General features: G+C 45.4%; 1 protein-coding gene across 1 annotated transcript; it reads right to left on the bottom strand.

Moving 5' to 3' along the window:
* Positions 1-266: 266 nt before the first annotated feature.
* zbtb11 (zinc finger and BTB domain containing 11) lies at positions 267-10,476 on the bottom strand. Its single transcript, XM_080009566.1, has 10 exons — positions 10,064-10,476; positions 9,062-9,309; positions 8,732-8,963; positions 7,577-8,655; positions 6,684-6,962; positions 5,160-5,571; positions 4,431-4,548; positions 4,158-4,316; positions 3,803-3,978; positions 267-1,161 (listed from the first exon to the last, which is right to left on the bottom strand). The coding sequence occupies exons 1-10, from the start codon at positions 10,368-10,370 to the stop codon at positions 638-640; spliced, it is 3,534 nt and encodes a 1,177-aa protein (XP_079865692.1). The 5' UTR covers positions 10,371-10,476; the 3' UTR covers positions 267-637.
* Between the last annotated feature and the right edge of the window lie 1,142 nt (positions 10,477-11,618).

Here is an 11,618-nt window from a genome sequence, read left to right as displayed (position 1 = left end):
AGACTCCCACAGTCACATTTTAAATAAGGACCAAGAAAAAATCAGAAATGTTTCTAAGATTTGCGATCAAAGAAAAAAAACAAAAAACATTCAAAGCAACTTCATTTGTGAACCCTTAACTGTAGCGAAGGGTGAAATCTTTGAATAAGAAAATAAATGTTAATTTAATTGATTAAAAGTCAAGTGACAGGGGAAAAGAGAGGATTAGAAATAGAAGCATAGATTTTATTATTATTTGGTTATCCATTAGGCATACACAAGGGAAAGGGTGAATAGCCAGAATGGCCACATGATCTGGTTTTCTATAATGATTCTTCAACAGCTTGACATTTCCAATCAAGTAAAATTCACACAAAAAAAAAAAGAAAAAATATCTTAACAGATATTTATTTTGACACCTTTTTTTTCTCCTGAGCATCGTCGGTGTTGGACTTGTGAATGCAGTAATTAAGAATAATGCATCTGGGTATTTACACACAATGTACATCAGCACACACACATGCACGCCAACACTGAACACACAAATCAGTTCATTTATGTACACTCAAAATGTGTACAAAATAGACATGACTTTACATTCTATTCCACTTTGTACAGACAGTGGTTAACACTGATAAGTCCTGTGCCTGGCGGTGGGTCACTCCACCTCCGACACCTCCACCTCCATGGTCTCGATGACCTCCGGTGCCTCCTCCATCTTGGTCCCGGTGATGGCCTGCTGGGCCAGGACGTAGTTCACCACCTGCATGATGCTCTGGTCCGACAGCGACGTCACCGAGCCGTCGCTCACGGCCTGGACGGCCTGTATGGCCTCAACCGTCTCTTCGGTGATCAGCACCGTCTCAATCTCCTCGGCGGGGGCCGGCTGGGCGGGGCGCAGCTCGGGGGGAAGGTCGGAGGCCAGGATGCTGACGGCATGCTCCACCTGCGTGCCCTGGTTGTGGAACTGCAGCGTGTCCTTCTCCAGCATGATCTTCCCGGGCAGGTTGTCCTCGTGGTACTTGGCCATGTGCTTGCGCAGCGTGCGGGCGTCGATGTGCGCCTCCTGGCACATGGGGCAGACGTACGGACGCTCGCCCGTGTGCGTGCGCACGTGGCGCTTCAGGGAGCGGGCGTCCGCCCACGCCACGCCGCATGTCAGACACTCGAAGGGTTTCACTCCTAAAGAGAGAGAGGGAGGCAAATCCGACACAGTCAACCCCGACTTAAATAGCAGGTATCAGAAAGCAACATCTGATCATTTTTGAGAATTTTTTAAAACACAACTTTTAATGAAATTCAACGTTTTTGGAGAACTCTCTTATTCAACAAGATATTGCAGATAAGTATAATATACTTTGTACAGGGCAACCCTTATGTACTAGATGATTCTATCAACTGATATAACAGTTTCTGGAAAAAGAATTTCAGACACAAATTAATATATAGATAAATAAATGTTTGTATCTTGAGTATTAAATGACTTTCAAAGGCTTTTTGTAGAATTTCATTACAGGTACTCCTCACTTAATGCCCGAGTTCTGTTCCTAGGACCCGTGTTATTTCATGGTAAGGGGGCGTGGCCATTGCGAACGCTAGTGAAGTGAATAGTGACAGACTGCGGGAAAAAGACTGAGAACGGTGATGAGATGAGATGTATACAGTGTATATATAGTGTATATAGTATATATAGCGTATTTAGTATCTATAGTGTATATAGTATCTATAGTGTATATAATATATATAGTATCTTAGTGTATATAGTATATATAGTGTATATATAGTATATATAGTATATATAGTGTATATAGTATATACAGTATAGTGTGTATAGTGTATATAGTATATAAAGGATGATGCGTGATGAGATGCTTGACTCTGAGACGCGCAGCACGCAGTGTGCACACTGTGGTATTGTACACAGAGTACACTACAGACTGGTCAGAGAGCTGGTCGTAAGTCCAAATGTTGGTTAAAAAGGTAGGTCGTTGGTGAGTAGTATCTGTACCGATATTTACAGACAAGGATCTACAGACTCCCTGTAAAATAAACACTTTGACCAAAAGACATGTCCTTTCTTGAACAATCAACTAGTCAAGGTTGCAAAATGTTTTTTGTTCCCCGTTATTGACACAACTTGTATCCTTCAACATCAACTTTATAGACAAAGCATGTTCAACACGATTTGGTGACATAACTTGCCATGACACATAACGTACACTAGAGGGAGCCAGAGAGCAACCAATAGATGACTCCTGAGCCTCGTGTGCTTTCTTCCTGATGCTGCTGCTCATTATGCACGTGAGTCGCTGATTAGATCAAGCAGTTCTCAAGGGCAATTTTATTTTGCATGGCGGCTTAAAATATCTGGATTACATTCAACAGCAGGAAGTGTGTGATATTGCTTCTGAAATATGCTACTGCAAAATGAAGCCAGGCGATTGTGCTGGACTGGGAAGGTTCCTGTGAATAAACCATCTTTCATATTAGTAAGGCTACATTAAAACTAATTCTTTACACTGCTGCCGCATTCACATGGAACACAATAGACAGGAGCGGCATAACGGCACTTTACAAACAATAGTACAGTGGCTAGCAAACGTGGAGTGGAGTCCCCTCCTCACTCTCTTCATGCATCATACGGTGTTCCCTGTGTTGCCCCGGAACTTACAGCAATTTGAGGTAAAAGGGCTTTATTCGCCATTGAAAGGCCATCTTATCAAACAGATCGTTACCTATATTAAAATTACGGATTTCTCTGGGTTTGAAAATGGTTGGAAATATTTCGGTTATAAATACACAATTCAACAAAATATATGACATAGGTCTAGTTATTTTTAGAAATTTGAATACGGAAAAGTTACCTATTGTACCTTTACCTTTACACAAGTCGGCTATAAAGCATCATATTCATCTTCAAGCAGGTTTGACAATGGATTATTTATCATTATGGATATTGTTATGCAGCTTTGAGAGACAGCACATCTATAGAGTTCTGTTTCCTGGTAGTGATCAATGATTCATTAACTGAGTGATCAATGGCTGATCACCTGAGTTCCACTTCTTCTTCCCTTCTTTTATTATTAATTATTCATATTCAATTATATTATTATACAAGTAATAATATGGAGCTGCAACTTTATCCCTGGACCAACCGCACCAGGTGAGACCACCACGCCCGAATCCTCCATCTGCTTCCCCGCTACAAGCACCAAACAGTCTCCATATAATTAATAAATAGAAAAAACAACTTTTATATTAATCCATATTTTATCAAAGCCATTGAAGTGCGATATTCCAGAGAAAAGGACATCTACCGGGTCTGTTACCGCAGCACAAATCTCTGGCAGCCGCAGCAGACACGCGCAGTAGTTGGCTCCTTGCATTCTCCATGTCTGTATTAGCTATGTAACATCTGGCTGCAATTCCGTCGCGGAGGACGGCAAAAAGTTCAAGTATTTTAACTTTGACGGCAAATGCCATGTACCATTGCGGGTATTCTCTACCCGTCTGCCTTCATGCTCTCGTCCACCAACATGACTTCTGGTTTGCTGTCTACCGTGTTCCAGGTGAATGTAGCATAACTTCTAGCATAGTGCTATTTGTAGTTGATAGATTATCAATTTTATTAAATCTATTCAATCTAATTTGCGTTGACTAGTGTTTACCCAAAATGCAAGAGTCAATATTCCAATTCAAAATTCAATTACATGGCTGTTTACCCATTGTTTTCTAGAATTTCTAGAACGCTTATATTTCGCCTATAACTGCTCGACGTCATATCAGAACGGGATGCGGACAGCGATCCTCTCTCCCGTCTCACCTTGGTGGTTGTTGACGTGGCGGCGGTATTCCCGCAGCTGCGCGAACTTCCTGCCGCAATGCTCACACTCCCTCTCCAGGTTCTGCTTCACTCGCCCCTTCTTTCCATGAGTGGCTTTCTTCACGTGCCTCCTGAACAGCGCCTTCTCAAAGAACTCCTTCCCACACACGTTGCACCTGAGCCACGTACGCGCGCGCACGCGTACGTACACACACGCACACACGCGCGCACACGCACACACGCGCGCACGCGCACACACGCACACACACACACACACACACACACACACACACACACACACAATAAGCTACTTTCACTGGAAGGCCACTGAGTGATCCAGTGAGTAAGCCCTTACTTGTAAGGCTCGGCCACGCTGTGTGACTTGACGTGGGAGTACCAGTCCTTCTTCCAGCTGTAGCATTTCCCGCACACCTGGCACTGGAAGGGCTTCAGGCCGATGTGCTTGTTCATGTGCTGCTGCAGATCTTTGGCCTCGAAGAAATTCTTTTCACAGCTAGAACGGAAACGGAGCACGACCACCATGGGGAGAACCGTTTACATTTAATCAACTTGAAATGCATTGATACAAGACTTTATGACAACGGGAGGGAGGCCAGAAGCTACTCACTGCGAGCAGGAAAATGGGCGAACGTCAGGTTTTGGCTGGTGCTTCTTCAGGTGCTTGCTTAAGGCAGAGGCTCGGTGGAAGGTTGCCCCGCAAGTGTTGCAGAGGTATTTGGACTCACCTACAGGACATCAAAATAACCTCACTGTAAACACTAAAAGCATACTCATACATAAAAGTACTGAGAATGAAGGCTCCTTTTTTGCCCCCGCAAGTGAGTTCATGCCGCGCGCCCACTACCAGAGAGCATGAGCCTGAGCGTTGATAGTTACGCGTTGCCGTGTACATTCCGTGGAAAGAAAGAACTTTTGTAAACGTTACAAAGAAGTCCAGAGGGAACGATCCGAATGATTAGATGACACTACAGCTGCTCCCGCTATAAAGCAGCCAAACAGGCAGAATACAGAGTTCAGACAGGAACTGAAAAGGTTCAAGGATAGGTTCGCTAGTTTTCAGCATTTATAACTGTTCATAGCGAGCTTTACTACTGCAAAATCTACCACTCTGCTGCAGCTCCTCACTGTCATTAGGTCATCAAACTTTAATGCGTCATGTCTTTCTAAACATGTTAGAAAAATACACTTGAACCAGCTTCCCGTTTTGGAGAAGGAAGGAAAAGCTGCAGCAGAGTGCTTAGTTTCTCAGTAAAACGCTCAGCAAGGTGGTGATACGTGCTGTGTTTTACATGACGAGAATCAACATTTTAAGGCCTGGGTTGTGGTGCGAGCAGACCTGTGTGCAGGCTGGTGTGCTCCTCCATGCTGCGCTTGCTGACAAACGACTTGTGGCAGTAGTCGCACTGGAACTGCTTGGAGACATCGTGCAGCGCTCGGTGCATCTTCAGGCTGTGCTTGTGGGCAAAGGACTTGCCGCAGACCTTGCAGGAGTGCGGCCGCACGCCGGTGTGATTGAGCATGTGGATCCGCAGGGAGTAGAGTTTGGGCAGCGTCTTCCCGCAGATATCGCACACAAACTCTCGCTTGGTGCGTGTGGCCACCTTGTCGTCCACATCGCCCTCCACCTTCCCCTGGGAGGGCTGCTCCGACGGCAGCTTGGTGACCGCCACCCGCTGGCTGCTCTGCTGCTTGTGTCTGGCCAGGTGAGCCCGCAAAGAGGCGGCGTACTGGAACTCCTTACTGCACAGCTACCCACAGGATGGAAAAACAACAGTGAATACCATGCTGTGTTCTCATTCAAAGCCCAATACAAGAAGCTGTGACATCATAAAGTCAATACAGTCATATATATATATATATATATATATATATATATATATATATTTTGCAGACGTCTCAACTTTGAAGTTCATCATTGTATTAATGTGTTACTGAAATGCGTCACCTTTATGGCGATACACATCATCTACCAGATGTGTCATCTACCAAATAATGTGTATCACCACCAGAACAGACAATAAAATCATGACAGCTAAAAATACATGTAAATAAACATAAAACATGGAGACTGTATCTAAGAAAAAACCCACACCCCCCTTTACACATTGTGCCCGGTAAATTACAGGGAAAACCTTTCCAGCTCTGCTCGCGAGTTTCACTTTTTACATATGCAGCTACATTCTGGAGCATTTCTGTCATGCCCCTTCTCACACGTGCCATGATAATGCTGGAATAGATTGGGCAAGGTACAGTCTAGCAGAAGTCACCTGGTGCGGTAGTGGTCCGCAATCCCCTGCGCTAGATAGATTATTTCAAGTTATTTTACTTATTTTTAGTTATTTTAATTATTTTATTTATATGTGAAAATGTATGTGTTTTATGCCTGTTGTGCACAAAAATAACTAACTAGTACTTGTTTTATTTATTTTTATTATGAAATATTATTTATATATATATATATATATATATATATATATATATATATATATATATATATATATATATATATATATATATATATATATATATATATATATATATGCTTCCTTTTTAAATCTATTTACAACTGAGTTAAGGAACTGTCTTGTTCCGTCCCGTTACAAAAAAACCTGTGTCCCTCACTGTTCCAGGCCACATCACGTATGTCTCTCTGTTGCTTTCCATTGCTATAGGGCTTAATTTAGTAAAAACTTGATGTGTAAATACTTTATTTGTTCATAATAAATAAATCCTACACTTCTGTAACAGGGAGACTGCATGTGCTCCATTACATTACGTTCTATGTGAACGCAGCCCTCCCCCGATAGAATCGTAGATCGGATTGGAATTTTGCTTGATCGCCCCCAAGCCTAATACTTACACTACATTTGTATCCACGGGCTTTTTCATGTTTCAGGGTGTGCATGATGAGAGCGTAGCGGCGCTGGAAGGTCATGCCGCAGTCTGAGCATGTGTGCTCCCCCTGAGCAGAGTTGCCCGCCAAGACTTCGCTCTGATTGTCTCCTGTTTCCTGCTCGGAGCTCGGCTTCTCCTCTGCCAAACTCCCCGCCGCTTCAGCCTCTGGATCCACTTCCAATCTGACCTGTTCCTCTACCGGCTTCTTTGGAGGTCGCCCACGCCTTCCCGGTTTGGGGGCAACCTACATGTATAAGCCAAGTTATGGTCAGTCCATCCACCACCACTCCATTCACATTTCACCACTCCTCCACTAAAGACTAGAAAACATTCCCTTAAAATGTAAGTTCACTATTTTTCAATCCATGCCATGGGTTGAAATGCAGTGCAACGGGACAAATATTTAAATCTAAAAAAAATGTTCAATGAACATTTCAATTTTTTTAGAACGATTGAATGAACTTGCATTATAGAATTATTACATAATTGGATTATTATAAACTTGTAAAAAAAATTTTACCTGAATAGATTGAAATAACAGAAATATCACATTTTATCAAAAAATACTTTGTGATGAAATGCATGGTTTGTGAGTATTTTTTTAATTTTTATAATATATAAATATTATCTGAAAATACTGTGAGTTGACCATTTTAGAAAAAATACATTTCACATGATTTTTTAAAGGCCTTTTTCAAAATTTTTGCGCCATTGGACTGCATTTATACACATTGAGAAGCCGCAGCAAAGCGGTACCAACCAACATTTTGAACCAAGGCCTGGGTTAAAAAATAGTGACCCCATCTTTTAAGGTATCATTCATTGGAAATAGCTGTTCATCTGAGTGTATGTAGGTACCTTGGGGGTGATGGAGCGTTGTGGTGTTGGTGATTTCTGTTCCTCCATCTCCTCTTCCAGCCCCATGTGTAGCCGTGCATAACCTCCCTCGCCAATGGAGCGCTGGCGCAGGCGCCTCCTGTTCGGCTCATCTGCGTCCTGTTTGTCCTCCAGGAGCTCCTCTGCAGAGCTGCAGACAGTCCGCGGCTCCTCCTCCTCCGCCCTTATGATGTCCTCCACCACCGGCGGCTTCTTTACCTTGGCCGGGCGACCGCGTTTACGGTTTTGAGGTGTGGCGTGGACCGGGGGAGTTGGGGATTCCACCGTGGGCGGCTCTGTTGTTGCCGTGGGAGCCACTGGCGCTGACAGTGACTCTGTCAGCGGGGCGGTGGGAGCAGGACCTGTCAACTTCGCTAACTCTGGGGGTATCGCCTGGGTTGGGTCTACGTTGACGTTAAAGGCCCCTGCTTCCAGAGGACCCTCCATGTCTTGTGGCTGCTCCATGGCGAGGCACGCCGAAACCACAGCCAGAGACTCGCTAGCTCCTGCCTGGCCACTGTGCGTGACCACTGTCATGGTCTCGCCTTCACCTCCTGCTCCGTTGCATGAGATGAGGGTCAAAGTCTCGCCCGTCCCATCCTGTCCACTGTGCGTCACCAGAGTCACAGTTTCATTTTCCTGAGCTTCTCTGCCGGGGAGCACCAGGCCTCCTTCTCCCTCCAGGGCCTGGGGAACCACCACCATGGTTTGCTCCGCCAAGGCCACATTGGGTTGTGCGACTACCGCCAAGGAACCGTCAGAGTGGGTAACGAGCGCCTGGCTGTCACCCTGTATGGTGACCATGTAGGCACCAGAGTCCTCTGGGAAGGCGTCCTGGGCAGCCGACTGGCTCGACACCACTGTGTGGATGTCTCCTCTCTGATAGACCATGAGCTTCTGCTCCTCCACTTGTTTGTGCACGGACTCACACAGGTGTAGGACCTCCGACATGAGCAAATGCCGCGCTAGGGTGGCGATGTCTGACATGACGCAGAAGTTGAAAGTAAGGTTGGAAGTGTAAGCAAAATCCAAAAGAGGCATGAAGCTGGCCTTGGTGAAACCTGTTGGGAAAGAAATGGTGGATAAGTCTTGGCAAATCGGCAAAGCACTGCGTAACACGGAAAATAAATGACTTACCAGAGAGGTCCACTACAGCCTCATGTGTGGAGGCGGCGCCCTTCTCAACAAACAGTTCATTAAAGTATTCACTGCATGCTGCCAATACAGCCTTGTGTGCACGGTGCTCCTCTCCCTCGATCAGCAATGTGATGTCACAGAACTGATTGCTGAGGCGCTGCTGGTTGAGCTTGTCTAACATCGTCTGGCTGTGTTTCGGCAAAAACTTATTCACTTCCCCCTTACTGTCCACCTGCATGACAACAGCACACACACAGACACACACACACTATAAGCGGCCAGGATGTCACACATGTTGGAGACGTCAAAGAGAAATACTTGGACACTTACAAAGACCAGCTCATGCTTGGGCCCCGTCTTGGCCGCTTTAGATCGAGGTTGACAAGATGGGCCAATGAAGTCCAAGTCGTCATCTCCGTCTTCATCCTCCTCGTCTTCTTCCTCCTCCTCCGTCTGTATAGCCGCCTTACGTCTTCCGGATCGCCCCACTTGCCGTGTTCCTGAACCATCGTCTGCACTTCGCCGAGTCTGACACTGGGGACACTCTTTAATGTGGTCCTTCACGTGTTTCAGAATACCTAGGATGTCCAAGGTTTTTATTGTAAGTTTTACATTGGTTGTGTATATGATTTTTCCCCCTCAAAAAATGTATATTGACCCTAATAAAGGTGAATTTGATTTTAGATCGTTTCTCTTGTTACGATTTCCACTTTTAAGGTTTAAGATAGACACCATCACAACAGTTTATTATAGGATATAGATTGGTGATTCTCAACCCTTTTCATGGGCCTTTTTTCAAGTATTTTTATATTATAAGACATCATGTTAAACCTCCATAACTGTTCAGTTGGGGGGAAAAACACTTCTGAAACTATGATCAAACATTAATTATGTACATTCGATAATATAATGGTCAAGTTTGCTACGGACCCCCCGAAAGCACTTGAAAGAAGGCTGGGGGTCCCCAGATGGCACGGGGAGAACTACTGATAGAGATCATTTTTATATATATAATTATTATTATTATTATTATTTTCCCCCATTAGTGAGGGGCGTCTTCAGCAAGTGGCCAGTCTGCTAAGCGGGCCTTCCCATAAAAAAAAGTATAGCATATGTAAATACACGCACACACGTAACTTAAAATATAAATAAGGGCGCGACAAGAAACACAGCGGGCCTTGTTCCACTAGGTGGCACAAGACGCACCCAACTGTCCGACAGCAGACTTGTGTTTGTTTACACGCGGTCTTCAGCAGATTGGGTCGTTATCCAGACTCTGTTTTTTTAGGAGAAGACATTTAAACCGCTTTTTTATTTATTTTATTTACCCACCTCTCCACCAGTACTTCTGGGAGATAGCCTCCCATGTGAGCTGCTGGTTGAGGTGCTCCCCCTCGACGCTGTGCGCCCGGCTGATCAGCTCTTTCTTCCGCTCGTCCTGCAACACCACCTCCAGCTCCGTGAAGTCGTTCTGGCCTTTCAGGCGGCGCTGGTAATACAGCGTCCCGCTCCTCACGACGTAGCAAGCCGCCGCCTTGCGGATCTTCCTCTTGGCGTTGCCGTGAGTCCCCGGCGCGTAGGGCTCCCGCTCGTCAGTGAGGTACCGTGTGATGGCTAGGTAGCTTTCCTCGCACGACATCGTGTACTTTCACCGAGCCCAAGCCCTTTTAAAAAAAACAACAAAAAAAAAACAATCACAATTTTATCGGGTGCCCTAGCGCTACATAGCACGAACTGGAGATGCCGCAGCGATATATCGGGAATTGTTTCGCAGGGTGGAACTGCCGTTCGTGACCGTCGGGGGTAGACTTGCTCGAACAGACAAAATGGCTGCTGCACAACCGGATGTTGCGTCACAGAACGCGGAAGAGCTCGGCCACCCGTCTGGCGTGGACCGGCAGCCATTGCGCGCCGTTATCCGCTGGATGGCGCGTTATCCAAACAAGTCGATTATGCTTTTTTCTAATCGTATTAGTAGTGCGTGGGAGTAGTAGTAGTAGTAGTAGTAGTAGTAGTAGTAGTTACGAAATGCTGATACAGTGCGGTTGATTATTTATTGTTACATTTTGGGTTAGTTGCATATCGCCAATTTTTTTTTGTTAGTTTTCGGGTTCAATGCGTCTTGTTTTTTTTATTTGTATTATTATTACTTTATTATTATTATTGCCTATTGTTTTAAGTTGATCTATTATTATTATTATTATTATTATGACTAGGGAGCCTATAGGGAGCCTATAGGAGCCCTAGCAGTAGTCTGCGTGTCAATCAAATGATGCACTTGGCCAAAACAAGTAGCGTGGAAGCCATGACATGTTTGAGCGTGTTTAAAGGGCAAGGCTCGACGCGGGTATTCCTCCACGACGAGCCGTTATCTACAAACCCTACGTTGCCCCCCAACCAGCTGGCATGTCCGCACCACACATGTTTGGATGAATGCAATGGAACATCAGCTTCCATCCGTCCAAACCGCCGCACGGCAACAGGCGCGAGTGGGCCCGCATCGGAAGGAGTCCCGTCCCACGCCATCCCGGATGGAGCCGGGCGCTTCCCCTCCCAGATGTTGTCAGAGCTCCGCAACGCCGTTTTGCCCTGACTCACACGACGCACCTTATCAAGCAGGAGTCACCTCAACGCTCGTTGACGCAGCGTGACGGGATGCGGCAGAGTGTTATATATCAGTATAAGATCAGTGGTATCAAGCTCAAACGACCTGGGGGCCACCGGCCGGTTTGTCTTCTTCTGGGGGGGGGCGTGTTGAACTTCAAGGGCCTGTAGTCTGAGACCCCTGTATTAGAGGGTGAGCAAGAAAGTGGTACACATCAGCGGTGATTTATTTATTTTCTGAAAGGTTTCTGCCGCCATGGTCAAAGTTGTTTTTGCTTTTTTA

The sequence above is a fragment of the Zeus faber genome, assembly GCF_960531495.2.
Source record: "Zeus faber genome assembly, chromosome: 1".
Lineage (NCBI taxonomy): Eukaryota > Metazoa > Chordata > Actinopteri > Zeiformes > Zeidae > Zeus > Zeus faber.
The sequence above is the reverse complement of the archived record's forward strand: the minus strand, read 5'-3'. Positions and strand labels throughout refer to the sequence as shown.